The sequence below is a fragment of the Rhea pennata genome, chromosome 16 (assembly GCF_028389875.1).
Source record: "Rhea pennata isolate bPtePen1 chromosome 16, bPtePen1.pri, whole genome shotgun sequence".
NCBI classification, from domain to species: domain Eukaryota; kingdom Metazoa; phylum Chordata; class Aves; order Rheiformes; family Rheidae; genus Rhea; species Rhea pennata.
The window spans coordinates 17475413-17495457 of record NC_084678.1 but is presented as its reverse complement, the minus strand read 5'-3'; the positions used below and the strand labels follow the sequence as shown (position 1 = coordinate 17495457).

The 20045-nt window shown below is 54.1% G+C and overlaps 1 protein-coding gene across 4 annotated transcripts in view; it reads left to right on the top strand.

Moving 5' to 3' along the window:
- The window catches only part of BCL2L1 (BCL2 like 1), a 24731-nt gene extending 4686 nt beyond the window's left edge, over window positions 1-20045 (top strand). For all 4 annotated transcript variants that reach the window (XM_062589475.1, XM_062589476.1, XM_062589473.1 and 1 more), the window contains one exon: window positions 17815-20045. In XM_062589475.1, the coding sequence (XP_062445459.1) occupies window positions 17815-17952 (138 nt within the window). In that variant the 3' untranslated portion in view covers window positions 17953-20045. The remainder of the gene's footprint in view (window positions 1-17814) is intronic.

Sequence of the window (20045 nt, the reverse complement as noted above, 5' to 3'; positions counted from 1 at the left end):
GCGGAACACCCTTCTGACAGAGGTGACCCACGGGAGCCCCTCGGAGCTCAGCAGCTCTTTGTGCCTGCTTGGCCTGGCTAGCTCTGCCAGGGACCCAGGAGAGGGGGCAAGTGGATGCACCCAGGGAGAGGGAGTTGGTGCACCCAGGGCGCAGGAATTCCTGGAATGTGGCTGCCCGGGGCACTGCCTGGGTGGGGCTGCTCAGGCAGAGGAGCTTGGTTTCGATTAATAACCCAGGGTCTGCTGGCCATTTCAGCAGGCTCTGTCTGGCCCATTAGCGCTCTCATCCAGTAGATAACCCTGGCCAAATGCTGAGTTCTTCCCCCCCTCCCTCCAGCTTTGGCTTTTAAAGCCACAGATTAGTCTTGGAATTGAGTGATCAAATTGAGGTTTCCGTGCTGGTGTGGCTGTTGCTGTTAGTGAGGGATTGGGTTGTATCCTGGAGACCTAGGCGATAATGCAATCTGATTTTTTGTAAATGAACTCTCTAGGGGATTTAGATTAAATCACTGGTGGAAAATCACTGGTCCCTGCTTGTGGGTAATGAAACACCTCCTCCCTGTGTTCCCCACCCCCAACAAACTATCACAGTTAAGACTCTTCATTTTTTTGTGTCTGTCTTTAAATTCATTATTTGGAACAAATATTTGTTCAGCAGATTGCAGAAGGGTCAGGACTGCTCTCCATCTGACCCGCCCACCAACTCTTGCTTTGAAGATCTGTTAGCCATGTTTCCCACCCTGGGGAGCAGCTTTGCACTGTGCTTGTAACCTTGAATGGGGCTCCTAACTCTGCCTGGGTTGTGCTGGTAGCTGAAAGGAGGACAGGTAGTGTGGTAGAGGCCCTGCTGCTGGACGGGGATCCACCACACTGGCCACCAAGAAAGGGCTAAGAGTGTGGCTTCTGCCTGCTGGTTGCAGAACCTGACTGGTACTTTCTTGACTGCTCAGCTGTCCAGCTGTAGCTTTTGTCTGGACACAAGTTTCAGTATGCTTCTTTTCGGAGGGCAACTGTGCCACCCTTGGTGAAGGGATGGCACTGTAACAGCACACAGGTGCTACGAGAGCTCTTAAGTGCCTCTTGTGTGGTGCGTACATGGGGATGCTCTGCTTCGTTTTAGCATGATTCCAGCTGCAGAGAGAAGTGTTGGCCTGATGCCATTTATTTCTCCCTTGAAGAGTGTCACTAGAACAGAGTCCCTCTCCTGCAGTCCTGTTTGCACAGGGTTACGGCTCCCGTTCAGTGTGTCTGAGCTGTTTTACTGGTCCATTCAAACAAAGCTTGCTAAGAGGTGCAGCAGGCAAGTCCCAAGGAGAAGGATACAAGTTCTGGCAGGCCTACTCTTGGCAAAGACCAGGTGGTTTGCGTTCTGGAGTGTTGCAGCATTTCACTTCCTGGAAAGCCTTTCTGAGGGGGGAAGGAGTGCAGTACCATTGGAAGTATCATAGAATCTGTTGACGTACAAAGACTTTGTTTCATTCTCCATCTGTGAAGAGTGGTGGAACAAAAGAAAGTGCAGGATGGTACTGGAGTGCAGGTTAGGCTTTGGAGGGGCTATTACAGCTGATGTGTGCTGTGTTGTAACAGTTTTCTTGATAAACCATTTTCTTGGAAAATGGTAAATCCTGCTACCTGATATCAACGTGGATATATATTGTCCAGTTTACTGGCCATACCTTTGTTTTCTCTCCTTTCCACAGTTTGCCACTGGGAAAACAAACAAACAAACAAATCCTGAGGCAGGCATTTAACAAGCAGCCCTGGACTGGAAAGAGTTGCTGCCTGTGGGAGCCGTCAAAACTGACTAGGACATTTTCCTACAGCAACTACTTTGACCAGGACCAAATTCCACTAGCTGTAAACTTTAAACAGTAAATCCAGTAGCGATCAAAGGAATTGCAGAAAACAAATCTGGTCAGAGGGAACACAGGAGGGAGAAACACAAGGTTCATCGGAGAGCTTGGCAAGCAGGGATGTATTGACCATACTTAATATGTTTGAGAAAGGAAACTGAGCAGTAGTTCTGCTCTGTGCCTTGCAGAGACGTATCAAAAGTGTCTTGTCCAGTTGTGACCTTCTGGGGGATGACAGTCTCTCTTTGAAGGCTAAAATCCACATTCAGAGTGGGGTTTAAATACAGTGTTCTCTGGGAGCTTGGAGACAGGTCTGTGTGGCAAAGGTTTTTTTGTTTGCAGAGCATGTGATAGGGACCAGCATCAAGGGTCTGTGTCAGGCTGGGATTGAAAGCGCCCAGTGTCTTTGTCATCAGTCTGTAACATCTGAATCCTGACAAAATGAACTGGACTGAAAGAGAACGGACTGGCTGGAGCTACTTCCTATGTTGGTCCTGTGAATCCCAAGCTCTTGGTGGTCCCCTGCCACGCAGGGCTGAGCGTGCTGGGTTGTACATGTTGTGTTGTTCTGCAGTGGAATGGCGACTTGTGGTTCTGTTTGGGGAAAACCCTTAGAAGATGTCAATATAGCAAACTCGTTTTCTAGTTTTTTTTAATTTTCCTTTGAATGATAGGAAATGATTCAGACCGTGTCATACGACAGACATGCAGCTGGGATTTCATCCTGAATTCTAGTTCCAACCTTCTGAATGGTTTCAGGTTTAGAGCTAGACTTCGATTCTTGGCTCTTCAGAAATGCTTTTTGACCTTGTGCCTACATCTGCGGCTGCTACACCTTGTTGCAAGTAACTTCTCTGGGAGGCTGAGCCTCTTCCTCCCATGCCAACAGTTTGTAATGTAATGTTTGCTGGAGGTTTGACTCTAACGTTAGACTTTAAATGTAGACTCTCCATTGAATACCTCATATATTTATGCAAATGAAGAGTCCCAAATCTACTTGTCCAGATATCCTGCACAATCCTGCCTCCTGCAACTACCACGTTATCTAGTATATCCTGGTTGCTCTGTGAACCTCAGGTCTTGCTGGTTCAAGCTTTCTGGACAGTCTGAGATCAGTGCGAGTTTGAATTCTGCTCTTGTTGTGTTCTGAGATATTGAAAGAAACTCCAGCACTAGGTGTCCATGGCATGTGTTGAAGAGGCGCCTGTTGCACTGTGTGTGAAATGAGCTGCCCCTGGGGAGAATGGTGTTTTCCAGAGGTTTGCCATTTTGGCACCACCTGAGTGAGTATTAACACACTGAGTTTCTGGGGCATTAGGAACCATTGCTCCCCTTCTAGATCAAAGCCATCAGTTCCAAGTTTTGGCTAGCACATAGCAAAGCTGCTGTGTGCTAGGAAGTGGGTGGAGATAACCAAAGGATGCTCTTTGCTATCTCAAAGATGAAGCCCAGCTGGTGGTGCACAAAGCTTATCTGAGCTACAGCTTTTTACTCCATCCTCTGTAATGGTTTTATGGTACATGTCCTTTGCAGCTGACATGATGTCCCCATTGTCATCGCCTGCTTGTGATAAAAAAATATTCTTCCTGCCAGCAGAGTCCCTTGTGTCCCTCTGTAGCACTGAACGTTCCCCTGGCTCTGGGGAACTGGTTGCATGATGATCTTGTTTTGCAGGATCCCAACTGGGGCTCTCTCCTGGGGCGGGACAGCCTGGCTAGTAGCAGGTAGCTGCGTTGTGACTGAGGGGCTTGTGTGAGATTTCTGCTCTGTGCAGCTTTCTGGCAGCTTCGCAAGCTGACTGGGAGCTGGGAGGCTTTTCTGCAGTGCTTTCCAGGAAATGCCATTGGAATGACTTCCACTGCTGCTTCCTGTCCCAGCCCAGCAGCAGCATTCCTGCCACTAGAAAGTGAAAGATGGGAAAGACACATTTTCAGAGCTTTATGCTTCACCCCGTTGACTCAGTTCTTGTTTTGGGGCCCTCTCAGTGTTCCTCCCGGCCTCTCAATGTGTGGTGCAGTTTGATTACATTTCTGAGATCTGTGATTAGAGCAGGCGCCTGGAAGGCAGAACTCCTGATCTGGCTCTTGTTCTGTCACTGCCGGACTGTGACTCAGTGCAGCCCACTTAACCCTGCGCCTTTCAGCAGAAGGGGATAACATTTCCTTCCCTCCCAGGGGAGGCTGTGAGAACTCCAATTTGTCAAGTACTTCTGTAAAGAGATGTTTTTTTAAAAAATCCAAACAGCCCAGTATCATTCAAAAAGAAAAAACCTTATTGCGTAATTAACAAACTGTTTTTTACTGTTGTGTATTCACAGCCGCTCTTGATAGCGTTAGTCTTTGTGATAGTCTCCTGCTCCTGTTTGAAACTGGAGTTTAGGGCGCTGTCTGAGCACTGCCCTGAGTATCTTTGCCTGTCTCGGCTCAGATGAGCTGTCAGACCTTGGCAGAAGGGGTGGGAAGGAGCAATGATCTCTTGTTTCCGCTGCAGAAGCTGCAGTTTTCTTGCATGTCCAGAGTGCTCGGCTCTGGGTGAAAACTATGTGAAGCTCCTGTATGTTTTGCATGCATGGTTTATCTCCAAGAAAGCTGATGTGCACGCAGCCCACCCCAAGCATTAGTGTGGTAAAGGCTGAAGGGTGGTGCGATGTTTCAAGGCGTTTGCTTATGCTTCTCTCCTTTTGATTTTTACCAAGTTGTTGAAGGCTGCAAAAATAGCCCCGTCCTGCCATTACAAGGAATCTCTAGTAGCTGTTTCCCCACTAACTGAGAAGCCAGAGTATTCCCAGGAGGAGCTGGAGAGAGGTGGGGGAAGGGGTGGATATCAGCGGTGGCAGCGGAGCAGACGCGCAGAGCCAAGAGGACAGGCTGAACGGTGCTTCCTGGGACGGCAGCAGAAGAGGGGCTGCTCTTCTCCCCGCTGGCGACCCTGGCAGCGGTGGGGAAATACCACTGATGTCCACATGCCTCCTGGCATGATTCAGCGCTGAGGTATTCTCTCCATGGGGTGGCCACTGCCTTTGAGTGGCAGGAAGCAACTAGCTCTGCTCCTCCACCCTCCCGGGAGGGATGTTACCCTTAAACACTATTGTTCTGAATGACTAAAGATTAACGCTGATAATAGAGGCATGAAAGGGAAACAGTGTCCCTCCGTGCCAGGGCACTCCTTGATTTGCTGCCATGTCCTTGGAGAGGGAAACTGAGTTTTTTCTTTCCCAGCCTCCCTGCCGCCTGCCTGGCGAGACATGCAGGGTGGTATTTGCTGGTGCAAAACCTCTCCAAAGTCAAACTACTAAATGTCCTTGAGATGCTCAACATTAAAGTTAAAGAGTGTGAGAGCTCTCCCCTCGTTGCCAGCTCACCACCAAAGCCCACGCTGAGCACGGCGAAGTGCAGATGCGCTAGGGCAGCCTGGGTTTGGCCCTCCAGGGTGTTGTATACTGCTGCAGCATTCAGGTGGGGGGGAAAAAAGGTTACACTTTGCCACACAAGCAAAACGGCTCAGGCTGAGTGAGGGTGCTGAGAGCTGTCGGGAGGCAAAGCCGTTAGCAGATGGCTCCAGCTGGGGTTACCGGGGAGCAGGTGTGGGTTTCAGGAGGGGACATCTTAAGAGATGTCAGTTTTGAACCCAGGAGGTTTGAGAGACAGATCTCGGGCTGCCACGGCTTGCATGCCAGGGAGCTGTGACCTAGTTGTGCTGTAGAAATGCTCACTTTATTTTTTATTTTTAGGTATTTTGCTTATTTTATCCTCATGTTTAATTTAGTTGGAAAGAAAAAGAAATACAAGGGCTGAGCAGTACTGGGAAGGACTGCCTCCAGGCGGAAACGCCCAGTACAGCTCTTCCATGCAGCCAGCATCTCCATCCGCCTGTGTTTTCTCTCGGACACGTGCTCACGTGTACCAACCCAGTGCTGTCTCTCAGGAGCTCTTTAATGGGAAACCCAGTGCACTCAGTGCTGCTGACTGCCTCGAGGGTAGCGAGGGAGGGAGGAGCGGACAGAATTCAGAGCATTAACCAGAGAGGTTCCTGTGGCCACTGGGATTATCTGAACGTTGTGCTGTCCTGGTCTTTCTCCCTTCTGCTGATGGGAGCAGGGAGTTGGATGAGCATGGTATGGAACCAACTCTCTGCATTTCAGCTGATGTTATGCCGGTTACTGTTTCGATAGCTGTTTCTCCGTGCATTAACACAGCATGCCCAAGGAAGGGTAATAAGCTATATTTGAGAAGAGGGAAGTTCCAGGGGTCTGTTTGATTCCCTTGGGGAGAGCTGCTTGAATTTATTGCATTATCCTTCTTCCTGCTCAAGCTTGTGTTTCAGCTGTGTCTGCAGACGTAGCTTCTGACTTAAGTAGATCCAATTAGTAGCTAGCTTCTGGCATCGGTATCCTGCTCGGGAGATCAGCCCTTGAGATGAAGAGCCTCTCGGCAGAGGAGGGGCCGGTCTCGAGGAGAGCTCAGGCAGTCATTTCAGCCGAGGCTGCCCGCCCCCGGACGGGTCCAGGGCTGCCCCCTTCGCTGGGCAGCCGCGGTCCTGAGGTTAGGGTGGGAGCAAGGCAGGTGTCTCCTGCTCGGGGCTCGCTCTGGCCGAGAACAGAGAGCAGCCAGGTTCCCTCTGCCCTGCGTTGCTGCCAGCCAGGTGCTCTGAAGGCTGAAATCAAATATGCCGAAATAGGACAACTTGGCAACACTGAGGAGTTTTGAGCGAGAGCAGAAGGCTTCCAGACGGGAGCCGCTCCGTGCTGGGAGGTGTGGAAGGGGGCTGGTGAGCAGAGTCTTGTCGGGCCTTGCCAGTGTCGAAGCAGGTTGTGCTGCCTGTGCCGGGACCTGTTTGCTGGAGTTGGACTGTGAGAACAGAGCTGCTGGAATGGGCTGTTGGCGCTGCTGACCTGGCAGCTGCTTCTCAAAGGAGAGTGGAAGAGTTTTCCTTTCTGAGGCAGGGTGAAGGGCTCTGCAGAAAGCAAGAGGCAGAGGCTCTTGTGTAACCCTAGGTGGATTTTGTTTGAATGTAGCTAATACTGTGCTTGGTAGGAGTGGGCAGTGGGACAGTGGTCTGCACTTTGCTGTTTCTGGAATGATTCTGATCCCATTTGCACCTCTCTGCTTTTTGTTGTCATTTGTGCTGAAAGAGATTGGGGATCCTACAAATGTTCTTATGCCAGGAAAAAAAAGGCTGGTGGCAGTATGTGACATTACTGTATGTGTAACTTGTGGCTAGCTGGCTCATACTTTGGGCCGGGATGTGGAAGCTGGGTGTGTTTGTGGCCCTGGGTATTTTCAGGGTGACCTAACTTATGCATTAAGAAAATGAGATGTTGCTACCAATAAGTAGGCAGTCATACCAGTGTTGTAAGTGCTTCCATCTTGTAATGGTATGGCTCACAAGTGTATTGAACTTGTTGGGAGAGTTAATTTCTTCTCCTAGACCAACTGACCTCTTTTGGAAGCTTCCTGTGATTATTTCATGCAACAACATGTTTGGAGGAGCCAAGAGCAGAGTGCAGGCTCCTTCTTGTGCCTTCTCTCTTGCATTTGCTGCATCAGCTCCCCATGCTGCTTCCTCCCTTCAAGTCAGCAAGGATTTTGCTAAAAGTGACTTCACGGGCTGAATCATTTGAGATTTCATATGGACTAACAGGAAGTGAAAACGGAATGAGCACATCTTCTTCCTCTTCCTGTACCTCCACCCTTTCCCCTTTTTCATTCAAGGGCATGGAAGGATTATAACAGCCTTGTGAGACTCTTAGGCTGAAGTGGGAAGTGGTGAGATTTGGCTGGTGTTCCTCAGGGATGCTGGAGAACAAGTGACTCCTGAGGCAGCAGAACCAGTCTGCCTGTCCCCAGTGACCCATCTCCTCTGGGGAAAAAGAATCAAGATGTGCCTGCACCCAGCCTTGTTCAGAAAGAGTCTAGTAGTGCTGGCTTTCCCTGAAAAGTGGGGTTGGAGTAAGGCTTATGGTCTGGCTAACAGCTGGTGAGAGCTATAAGGATCACCCAGAAAGAGGGAACTGCACGTAACACGTAACAGCACTTACATGCTGCACGTAAGCACAAAGTGTTCCTTAGCACAGGTTTCCCCATAGTTACACAAGGGCCTGATTGCACAGGAGCTGTGTAATGTTTGGGAAAAGTTATGACGAGGTGAAAATTGAGCTTTGTTCCCAGAGTGTCGCAGGCACGGTGGGCCCTGGAGAGGTGCTTGTGTTACGCACCAGGCTCGCTGAATCGCTCGGGCTCCCCAGCAGCACAGGCTTCGCCTGACTGTGAAATTAAACCAGGAGTCTTCTCCCTGCCCCCAGAGCGTGCCCCTCGCACAAAAAGCAGGCAGACTGTTCTGCCTGTTGGGGCTCAGACACCATCTGTCCAGTGGGGAGAAGCATCAGAGAGACCGTCTTTCCTTGGACTATTCCATTTAATGCCCTTTGGAAAACAATCCCATTCCCAGCAGGTGCTAATCTCTTGAGTGGATCCGGCTCAGCTTATGTGTTGTCGCTGTGCCTTTGTATTGAGGGCTTTTTGCCTACTCTCCTGAGCATGCCCGGTGCTGGTCTAGGCTTCAGCACCTTTGGGAGTCTGCAACCCAGTTAGTTCTAGGAGAATCACTGATGAAAGATGGATGCGAGTAGATTAGTCATTCACACTACCTCTTGCTTTAATACACATTAATGTTTCAGCAGATTTCTGAAATGGAGCAATTCCCTTCTCTCCAGTCTCTTGCTGTACACAGCAGTCCCTTGGGATAGGGAAAAGGGTTACAGCTGTCATCATAGCCCCTTTCATGTATTTGGAAAATGCTGAAATTGTGCTGAATGGTGCGGGGTTGTTACAGGTTCTCTGGAGCTGGTGATGAAACCAGTTTGACAGGACACTGCCGAGGTGAGGATTAAGGCCGGAATGTGCTAGTGAAGGTTTGTTTCTGCTTGGAAGAGAGCTGGCTCTGGCTCTCTTACGTACAGAAGTCCTGTTTGTAAGGCTTCCACCCCAATACTCAGGCTAACGCAACAGGAGCAGCCTCTGCTGTTGCTGGTGCCGGCTGAAAGCAAGCAGCTTGCAGGCTTAGCATGTGGCTGCTTGGGGTGGGAGGAGAGGTGGGGACGTGCTTATTTAACCCTTTGGAGCATGTGGTTGTGTCCCTCGAAGTCGCACGCTGCCCTGGTGCAGGCCTGCCGCAGAGCCCGCATTCCCTGCCGTTGTCATTGAGATTAACCAGCTGCTTTCCTGGAGGTCGCTATTTGCATAACAGTTAGAGCTGGGTCCCTGGGGCGCTGGCACCTGCGAGCGGGCCTGTCCCACCCGGGTGCCAGAACCGGAGGGGGCCTCTGCCTTGGGCAGCAGATTTCCTTGGCATGGCGAGGTGCCTGTGGCAGGGGGGGGGGGGGGGGGGGGCACGTTGTCCTGCCAGTCCCAGTGCTCCCCGCAGTGCAGCGTGGCTGGCGTGGCCGGGTTCGGGTGTCGCTGCTGTACCCCTTTAGGGACTAGGCTTGAGGCAGGGCTGGGGTTAGGTTAGGGCCATGTGCACACAGAGCAGCTTGGGGGGGTTGGATCCTCTGGTGGAGCAGGGTAGAGAGAGGACCTCCAGGAGGTCTCCTGTGCTTCAGTAGTCACACTGGGCTGTGCTGCACTGTGTTTGCAGGATTCTAGTAGCAGCCTTTGGGAATATTTCTGGTTTTGGTTTTTCTGAAAGATCTCAGCTGCCTTTTCCCCACTGTTTCAGCTACAGGTTTGTACATGCCAGTCCCACGTGGTGAGCTGGCAGCCCGAAGGGGCTCTGGGAACAGGTTACCGTCAGTGTAGGGCTTTGTTTTGGTCTGCACTGTGCTGCTGCCTTTCTTTTTCCATGCTTGTCTCACTTCTCTCAGCACAAAACTGTTCCCAGCATTTCATTAACAAATGTTTGCAATGCAAATGAGTCCCTGCCTGGCCAGTGGCTGATGTTAGACCTCTTAACTGTAACTACAGCTGTGTTACTGCTAAGGTGTAACAGAAACAGTGGCTTGTTTTCAAGTGAAACATTGCCTCATGACTAGGACATGTGGACTAGGAGTCAGATGTTACGGATCATGCTGCTGATTTTTATGCAACTCCAGGCAAATCACTTAACCTCTTTGCACCTCTCTTGATCCATCTGTGAATAAGACTGACTTGCTCTGCAGGAGGTTTTGGAGAGCCAACTAATTTTTTGTAAAGCACGTAAGATTCTTGCACGGGAAGTCTTCTGTGTGCGCTGAGCTGACTGCTGTGGGGTCTGTCTCAAAAGGTGTACGACGCACTCTCGTGTGAAAGCACGTTTCCCAAGCAGACGCACTGGTCAGGGGGAGCCTGGGTGCGAGGTGTTATGTGTAGCTGGTACTCGGCCTGCGGATACTGTCTCAAAACGTCCCCTGTCACAAGCTGGTGCTGGCAGTGCTTGTGGAGCAGGAATGGTGCGGACGCTGCACGGCGTGGGGAGAGGTGCTACCCTTAGTGTGGGCCGGCTTCTTCTCCATGGGGCGTTGTGTGCAAAAGGTCTGGTCTCCTCCACTGAGCACCAAGTGACCCTGCATCTTTGCCTGCTTGAGGGGTGCTGTGATGGCAGTGGGGACCCTTTTGGCCTCAGTATCAAGTGTATAGTGAAGGTCTCTAGCTCTTGCAGGAGTGGGTTAGTCTTGGTGTTGAAGTTGGACTAAGTGCCACTGGTTCACAGTTATTAGGCTACTTAGAGCCCAGCTCTCGTTTTCTGGTGTTGAGAGCTTCAGGCTGGTTTCTAAGTGACCTCCAGACTTCTCTTCTCCATGCAAGGGAGGCCTTGAGTGTCCAAACTCCTGCGTTCCCCTAGCAGCCAACTTCCTCCCCTTTCCACTCTGCCCTGGCTCAGAACAGACCAGATGGGGATTAATTGCTTGCATCTGCTTCCTTCACCTGCCTTCATGGTTCAATGTTACTTACTGAATCCTCTTTCCCTGAATGTAAAAGCTTATCTTGAAAGAGGAACTTGGTCTGCTTCACTTGCCCTGAATAGGATCTAGCAACTAATACCCCTCCTGCTCAGGCTGCTGGTAGTGTTTCAGCTGGTGCTGGTGAATGAAACCAACTAAAGCCCTGATAGGGATACCAGCAACAGGCTGAAACCTTGGGTCTTCCCCTTGCTGTTTTCAGGACAGGATGTGGACTCCGTTCCAGCTAAACCTTGCATCTGGTAAATCTATTCTTCCACGTGAGACAGAGCACTTTCGTGATCTCAGACATAATCCTGTTTTCTATCTGCTACACTGTCAGGCAACACCACTGATCAGTGCTGAAGTAGCTGCTGCATCTGCCCTTGGAGGCAACTGCATTTTGAAGTGATTGGAATAAATGATTGTCTGCTTTGGTTTGTGTTTGTTTAAACTGCATTAGGTGCTTTGAGAGTCTTTGGGCAACTGGTGTGCAGGTAAGAGGCTTTCAGCATTGCAGAACCTCACCTGCCCGTGTTCTGCATGGTAAAAGGTGCCAGTGGAGCGCGCATGGGGAGCCTGGGTCCCTAGGTACGCCGTTTCTCCAGAGATTGGCATGTGTAGCTGGGAGGAAGCGCCCACAGCAAATGCTGCTGTAGGCTCAGGCAGGGAAATGTTATGTCCTTCATCAGCACTGGAGGAGGAGGAGAAGTGAAACCTAGGGATTGCCTTTCATGTAGGCATAACCTCTTGCTGTTTCCTCATCGCCGGCATTAGAGCATCCTCCTCTCGGATATGTCTGTCACCCGGGGGTGGGGAAGGGGATGTGACGGGTGTTCAGAACCTGTGGTGGAACAGCCTGTGCTGTCCGGGGGTGGATAAGGCCCGCACAGGCACACAAAGAGGGTGATTGAGACAGTAACGTGCTGTTGCTACCAGAGTCCTCCTTTTGAGCAACTCAGGAATTCCAAATATTTCCTCTCAGATAAAGGTGACTGGGGGAGGCCAGAAATATCTGGACGTGTCTGGGCAAGCCTGAGATCCCAAACACAGGGCTAGAGAGGTCAGAATTAGTACTCAGCATGCTGGGCTTCAGGTGCAGAGCCCTCACGGCCCGTGGTGGTGTGGGAACTGAGCGAGCTGCCTTTCCCTAGCCTTCAGCCTGCTCCCAGGATAGGGAGAGAGGATGCTTTTGCCTGTTTTCCCACTCCCCCTGTTCTGGGATCACTGAGCTGCTCCCAGGGGACACATCTGTGCTTGTGGTTCTGCGGTCACTAAACTATCCATGGCTCCTTGGGATGATTGCCCCAGGGAAGGGGAAAGGCTTATGTCAACTGGTCCTGGGCAGCCTGCATCTCCAACAGCAGCTGCCCTGTTCTTGGGGAAGAAGAGGGGGTTGTGTCCCCTTCCTTCCTGCCCCGGGCTCTTGTGCTCCTCTCCGCCTGTAGCACCCGATAGCTCTCGGTTCGCCGTATGCCATTTATCTCTTGTTCAGCAAACACTTCCTTTTCTGAGAACTAAGGGCCTCAAAACATGCTTCTTGGAACTGGCTTTCCCCAAGCTCCAGGGTACATACCATTGAAAAGGCAGCACGGAGGGTCACATGCCAGCCCACCCTGACTTCCCACTGGGGCTGTGTGTCCTCCCCCTCCCCTGCACTAGTTATGGGGGCTCCCTCCTGGTGCCTGTCTCTGCCACTGCAGGAGAAGGTGCTTTAGTGCTGCAGTACCAAGCAGAAGAGTCCATTTCTTTTGACTTCCCTTGTTAAGCAGGTTTTTGCTGGTTGAGGAACCACAAGGAAAGTGCATCTTAACCCCTCTGCAAGGAGAATCTGTGCAGCTGGGCAGAGCAAGCAAACATGGTGGCATGTGCTTCCTAGCCCTTGCCATGCACCTGCACCTCCTCTCTGCCCTGTGGAAAGGGTAATGGGGGCTTGGACAGTGTCTGGCAGGAGTGGGGATACATTTTACCCTTCTGTGGGTTTCCCAGGCAGACCAAGAGAATTGTCCAGATGACCCTCCTTCCCCTTCCCACACTCAGTTTTGTGGTTGGTTCTGCTAGGAGCAAAAACCTGGATTCTGGGAGCAGGAGCTGAGGTGGTGGCAAGGAGTGCGAGGGGGTGCTCCTACCCTGGCCGTGCTGTGGTGAGCAGCCAGCCTGGCCTTCGTCTCGGCTCCCCCTGCTCCGTACTGCCCTGCAAAGCAGCTCCTGCTGCGAGCAGCCCGGTCCCGGGAGCAGCGTGCTGGGCTGCAGTCAGCAGCAGCTCTGCAGAATGGCTGTGTGGCCCCGTCTACCAGAGCAGCGCTCCAGTGAGGTGGAGATGTCTCCTTGGATGTGGCAGGAGAAACTGAGGAGAGGTGGCAGATGTGTTGGGTGTATTTGGCATGTAGCTTGGTGGGGCAGACCTTAATTAATATCCAAGCAATATAGCCTTCTCTGGGAAACTTAGGATCTGTGCAGCATCCTTCCTGCAGGCTGAGTGGTGCTGCTGCAGCACCAGTTGCTCTGAGTGCCTGGCTGGGACTTGCCTCAAGGGCCGTTACCTTCTCTGGGAGGGAACGAACACCCCAGTACCGTGGGATATAATTTGGGCAGTGAAGGTACTCCAAAACCAGGCATTTTGGACAAGCCTATGTTTTGTGCTGTATGTACTCATGCTCCAGGTTTCCTGTGTCCTCTGTCCTCACCAGCCTGCTCTCAACTTGCTGTCGCTTGTCATGTTCTGTCACTGCTCTGCTGCTTGTCACCATGTATCAGCAAAAAGATTTCCTGTGTTGTAATTAAAAATATCCCCTCCTTGGATTTGGAATTGGCTCCCATCTCCTGCAGTAAATCACTTGCTATTCTATGGCTCCTTGACCTTCTTCCAGGGACAAGGACTGAGAAGCAAGCTGCAATCACCCTCCTTTATATTTAAATTGATGCCATTAAGACATTTTAAACAGCCCTATGAAGCTGTGACGCTGTCAGCTCTCCAAAGCGTAGGTGTTTACTGTTGGCAGAATGGCGGTGCCTTAGGTGGGGGAGCTTCATCAAAGGCAAGTGCTGGCCAGGCCCTCCTGGGAGAGAGCCTCGCCAGGGCAGGGTGGGGAAAGGGGCAGGAACCCTCACCTTCTCCTGGGGTGGCCCTTGTGTGTGACGCGGGGCCTGTCTGCTCCTCCAGCAGTGGAGCCGGGATGCAACACAACACCTCTGCAAAGCCTGCGCCAGCTGGCAGGCCCGATGGGAAACCTGTTGGCCTTCTGCTGCTCTTTGTAGGTGATGGGAATCACTGGAACAGTTGTCGTGCTCCTGAACGAAACTTTGAGCAAGGCTGTAATAGTGACGTGCCCTGCAGCAAGCTAGCAGGAGTGCGTGTTGTCAGAGTACCCTATCCCTTGGGTCTGCTAGTATCTCGTTACAGCAGGGCAGCCTTTGTGAGGGGGTGGAGGGGTGAAAGGCAGTCGGGGAAGGTCATGAGATACTGGAGACAGTACTTCACAGGAGGCAAAGAAGAGCTTTGAAGGACAGCAGAATGGATGGGGCAGGGGCAGGTGCTGAAATACCTAGATCCCACGGACTGTTATTAAAATGCTTGTTCCCCTGTGGTGGGCGTTGATAACTCTGGGACTAAGGATGCTGCACTGAGAGGATCTAAGACAACTGGGTAGTGGAGGAGGTGCTGCAGGGGTTGGAAAGCCCATGGACTGCTTGTGTGTAGCGTGAACAAGAAAGATTTGCTCTTACAAATCCCTTATTTTCCTTACCTCAATAGAAAAGGGATCATTTTACATCTTCATGTGTAAGAGGCTTACCCAGGTGCCAGTCAGTATCTGTCCTGGTAAAAGCTATGCGAGGAGGCCGCGCTCTGAGATGATCAACCAGCTGTTGGGGTGAAGTCACAGGCCTCGTGAGCCGCTCTGTGAGCGGGAAGGTCTGTGGCAGAGGAAGGGGATGCAGCCCAGACACCCGGGCTTGTAGCACACCTTGCAGTGAAAGGCTGTGCGTGAGCATGCGCGTGCAGACCTGCGGCAAGGTGAGGAGATGCTCTGCAAGCTGTGACAGTGCAGGAACTGTCTGAGGGGTTATTCTGTAGGGACTAGGGGACCGGCACTACTTTTTCAAATAGTAATAGAGAGGCAGTTGCCTAAAGAACCTCTTGGTCCCAATAGTGACCGACCCTGTGGATCCCATGGCAGCAGCCACTGCTCATCGTGGGAGCTGTGAGCAGGAGGGGAGGCAGCTCCCTGCAGAGCAGTGGACCGGGGCGGGCCCCAGGCGAGGGTGCTGCTCCTGCCACCGGGGAGGCTGTGACATGGGTATGGCGTCAGCTGGGCTTATCTCTGCTTTCCCAGAGCAGCTGGGTTGCTGGAACTGCGTTTATTTTCAGGGAACAGGGGATCTTACTGGGAAGATGGGCTCTAAGTACGACACAACTAGGATCCTGGAAAAAGCAGACCCAAGCCAGGAGTCTGGCTGCAAGCTTCTCCCAAGGGCTCTCAGGAGAGCAACTGTCCCTTGGGATGGAGGTGCATGGCGCTGGCAGGCTCTCGCTGTGCTTTACTGGTTCCTCCTCGCTGTGTGCTCGGTGCGGTGGCAGGGAGGAGGGCCTGCTTTCCTAGTGAAAGAAAACAAAAGTTAGACTGAACTGTCCTGCTCTCTGGCCTGCTGAGCTGGAAGCGATCCCTGAGGCCAGAGTTACACAGCTTCAGCTCTCTGTAACCCTGGTGTTCTGCTGGGCTCTGATAAACCTCAGAGTCGCTGGGGTGTAAAGTTCTTTCCTTTGTGTAGTCTGCCCGGTCGTTGAACTTGGATCCCTCCTTCCACTGCAAACAGTGTGCGGCCCTTGGGCCTGGGCACTTAACCTCATGGTGGCCCAAGGTCTGGGATGGACAACTAGGTCTCGGGAATTCTGGCTTCCCACTTAGCTATACAGACTCAAATGTAAATGTTTAGCAACCGTTTAAATGAAAGAGTTCCTATCGATTCCCATGAGTTTTCTATGTAATACCAGCCTTAAACCACCTGGGCCACCGGTGTGTGTTGGAAGAACCTGTTGAGCAGCGAAACAGCCCTCTCCACCCATGGCCTGCAGCCAGCATTGTGCTGCACTCACAAAACACTGGCGAAGTGGGTCTCGGGCCGCGAGGCCTCCCTGCGGTGAGAAGGGCCCTGTGCCTCGGGGCCCCGGGGGTGGGAGAGGCCCTGCGGCGGGGGCTCGGCGCCGCGGCCGAGGTTTCCTGGGGTTTGACGCCACGCTGGTTCTGGCGTCTCCTGCCTGCACTGCTGCGGGCTGGCACGGGGCGTCCTGCCTGCGCCCGAGCTAGCCCGCGGCACGCTGCCTGCGCGCTCGCTGTCAAGGCGCGAGCTCTTGGGCGCGGGGAGGCTCGCTGGGGCGCGCTGCCCTCTCCCTGGGGGCACGGGTTGGCAGCGAGACCAGAGTTGCGCGGGCCCTGGGAGGGTGTAGGTGCTCTCTCGGAGCACCTCTCCGGGGTGCAGGAGAGGTTCGGTCCTGGGGCCTGTTGCTCTCCAGCCTGCCCTCTTCTCTCCCTCGGTCCAAGCCCGCACCTTCTGCCTGCTCCTCGAGCAGCACAGCCGTGTTCCCTGCCTCCCTCAGTGGAGCGAGGGGCTGTGACGCTTTTCTGCGCAGTGGCACTGTTGAAAGCTGCCTGTTTTTTGCCGGTGCTGGAGATGAAGGGCTGGAGGAGGAGGTCAGCTCAGACGGGCAAGTCTGGAGTGACTGCATTCCTGGCTGGGCCTTGTGTTTGGCCCCATCTCCTGAAACTCTAGGGAAGGCAGGAATTTCTCAACCCGGAATGGCTGGCTTTGCAGCAATGACTCGAGAGACTGAAATGCGAAATCCAGAGCGTGTTGTGAAGTAACCCGGAGCGGTCAGGGCTGTGGGAGTGTTTGTCGTGCTGGGATCTGGCTGAGGGGCAGGGGAGGTGGGAGGACGTGCTCTTGACCTGAAAGCAGCAGGGAGACGTGGTCTGTGCTCGTACTGTAGCCGTAGGCACCAGCTGTACTGCTGCTCCCTCAGACCTCGGCAGTGGAATAAAGCCCAACTTTTTCCTGCTGCAATGATTTCTATCGCACTTTGATGCTAATTTTAGAGAGCCTAGAGCACGTGATACATCTTCTGCCCTGCCCTCGTGTTCTCCTCACAAATCCCTTCTGGCATCCAGTTCTCTCATGACTGGTCCTGTGCTTCCCCCTTCGCCCTGTGCGCATGATTCAGAGCAGGGAAGCACAAGGCTGCTGTCATCCGCTCTGTCTCCACTGCTGCTTTCCTGCCTGCAGGAGCGTGACAGCCCTGGGCCTTCCTGCTCCTTCCCCTTGCATCTCCCTCTCCTGAACCATGGAGAATGCAAAAGCTGCTGAAGGCTGCAGAGAGACTGCTGCCAGAGAGACTAAGGCAGCTGGAGGAAGGCCCACAACAGCCCAAAGATGCTGTGAGCATCTGCAGATCTGTGTGACCACAAGGTGGCACTTGCAGGATGCCTCTCGGCCATCTCCAGCCTTGCGGAGGAGGTGGCCTAAAGCTACTTGTCCTGGGAGAGATCCCTCCTCCATGCAGCCAGGGGAGCCCTTCACCGTGGTAGATGGTGCAAAGCACAGACCTGAGCACCCTCGTGCCAGGGTGAGACCCTCACCAAGTGCTCCTTTCCCTGCCTGGAGAAGGACAGCCAGCTGCTTTACATGCACAGAGGATCTCTCCCTCTCCGCTTGTGAATGAGGCTTCTCAGGTTCGCGTTTGGGGAAAGGGTGGTCTCTGCCATCCTTTAGTGCTGCCAGATCCAGAAAAGTGTTTGTCTGTGTCTTAAGTCTTGCTGCTGGCAGGGGTATCCTTCCTGCCTCTGCTCTGCTCCCACCACCCGGTTTTTAAGCCTTCCCGTGCTGCTAGTGAGAGCTGATGGGAGAAAGCGAGGCCCAAGCACGTGCAAGGCCGTGTGTGAGCAGTGCTTTGGGAGGAGCCATAGCCAGCTGCCGCCAGCTGCTCAGGGCAGTGGCCCTGCTCTGTGTGCTCTCCCAGGCCCCCTGCTCACTGCTGCTTCTCTTCCCTCGCAGGAGCGGTTTGTGGACCTCTACGGGAATGATGCTGCTGCAGAGATAAGGAAGGGCCAGGAGACCTTCAACAAATGGCTCCTGACTGGGGCGACTGTGGCAGGAGTGCTCCTTCTGGGATCTCTGCTGAGCCGCAAGTGACCCGACACCAAGTCCTCCCGTCGCCGGGACAGCTGCGCCTTCACCGCAACATCCACTACACTCCGCTCCCCAGCACCGTCACCATCGCAGGGGGGAGACCCCCGCCACCTCCTGGGGCAGCTGCCCTGCTCCATGGAGCTCTCTTCCCAGTGCCACCAGCTCCTTTTCTTGTAGCTCCTCTTATTTTCCGTTCTGTTGTGTTATAAAGGCGCTGAGACCAATGCAGCACTTCAGCCAACAGCTCCTAGCACTGGGGAGATCCAGGCAGCTGGGGGGAGTACTGGCTAGAAGGTGTCCCAGCCCTGCAGGTCCTCTAGGTCACTTTGAGGAGAATAAACAGACTTATTTTTGCATGTGTGAGTGCGTGCGTGTGTGTAGATGTCTTACTAATATAAGGTTCCCTACCCAGAGCAAGGGCCCGGACTCTGTGACCCCTCCTGTGCGCGTGCTGTGTCTCCGGCTCGCCGGCTCAGCACCTGCACGGCGGCTCCCAGCCCTGCCCCTGGGTGCTGCTCTGCGGCAGCAGCCGGAGCGGGGTGCAGGAAGAGGCCAGCTGCTGAGGAGGACGGCGCTGAGCTCTGCCAGCCCTGCAGCACTCCTTTCCCGTGGCGTCCTCCGGGCAAAGCTGCTCCCAGCGCTGCCATGCAGCTTGCTGGGAAGTCACATGCCCACCGGGAGCTGCGAGGAAGGGTAAGTGCTGTAGAAGCTGATGGCAAGAAGCTCTGAACTGGCCTGTCTGTCCCAAAACGCCTTTCTAGGTGATGTTCTCGTGCCTGTTCTCCTCTGGCGTCAGCTCCTGGGAGCTGAGGCCCAGTCTCAGGTGTGTAGCCAGGAACGTGTGTCAGGCCCAGGGCTGTGCCCAGTGGGAAGGGATCTTCCTCTGAATGTAGATTGCCGTGGGGCAGTGCCTGGCCTCCCGTGTTCCCTCCTGTCCTGCCCTCCCACGCCTGCTCCTCGGGGCCCTGCTCTTTGCTCTTGAATTGGGGCTGGGACTGCAGGCAGGCGGGCGGGGAGGGCGCTTTCCCCAGCCGCAGTCCTGAGCCGGGGCGAGGAGGGCAGCACAGGCTCTGGGGCAGGAAAGGGAGGACATGCTGGTGGCACGAGGCGCTCCCCGGAGAGCTGGGCTGGCGGTGTCCTGAGCAGCTTCCAGCAAAGGCGGGAATAAATAGCGTGGGCACGGAAAGGGCTGCGCCTGCCCCCGCGGCCCGGGCCTCTCCCTGCGGCTCCTCCTCGGGCCCGGGCAGCGCGGCAGGGCAACGCCTCGGGGCCGGGAGCAGCGCCGCCGCGGCCGGGCTCCGCAGGAGCGCGACTCCAAGGGAGGCGCTGAGCGAGGGCGGGTGCGGGGGCGAAAGCTCCCTCCTGCTGCCGCGGGCCCAGCGAGAAGGGCCGGGAGCCTCTCGAGGGGGGCAGCGCTCGGGGCCGGCAAAGCTGATTGCTGCTGACCTCTTGCTAGCTACGAGCCGGCCGTGCCGTCCCGACTCCCCCGGCCCCATAGCGCGGGCGGAAGGGAGCCCTGTCCCCGTGGCGTGGCTGTGACGGGTGCGTGCTGTGCAGGGTGCCTGGCTTCTCCCCGCTCTGCTCCTGGCTGCTGCCGGGGCCTGGGAGCCGCAGAGGCGCTGCAAATCGTAACGCTGAAGTTGGCTTCTGCAGCAGCCTCTTGTTCGTAGGAGACCACCAGGAGACCCAGGCTGTCCTCGCGGGCTTGTCTCCGTGTACATACCGCCCGCGCTCTGCTGTAAATATCTGAGTAGTTTTTATTCATTTGTGAATATTCTAATGCTATTTTTGTTATCTGTATGTCTGTATTTATGTGTGGTGCCGTGCTCTCCGCGGAGGCCGAGGTGGGCGGGTGCCGGGGCCTCGCTCCCCTGCTAACGGCGCGCCGGGAGAGCAGGGGCAGAGGCAGCCCAGGCGCCGGGGCCCTTCCCGTGCCCTCCCGGGCCGCAGAGCCGCCGGCCGCTCCACCGCGCCGAGCAAGGCCCCTACTCTCCGCTCTCCCCGTGTAGGAACCGCTCCCTGCGCGCCCTAGGGCAACCGTCGACTGCTTAGGTTTGCAGGTGGAGGTGAATCCACTAATAAACTCTGTCGTTGGA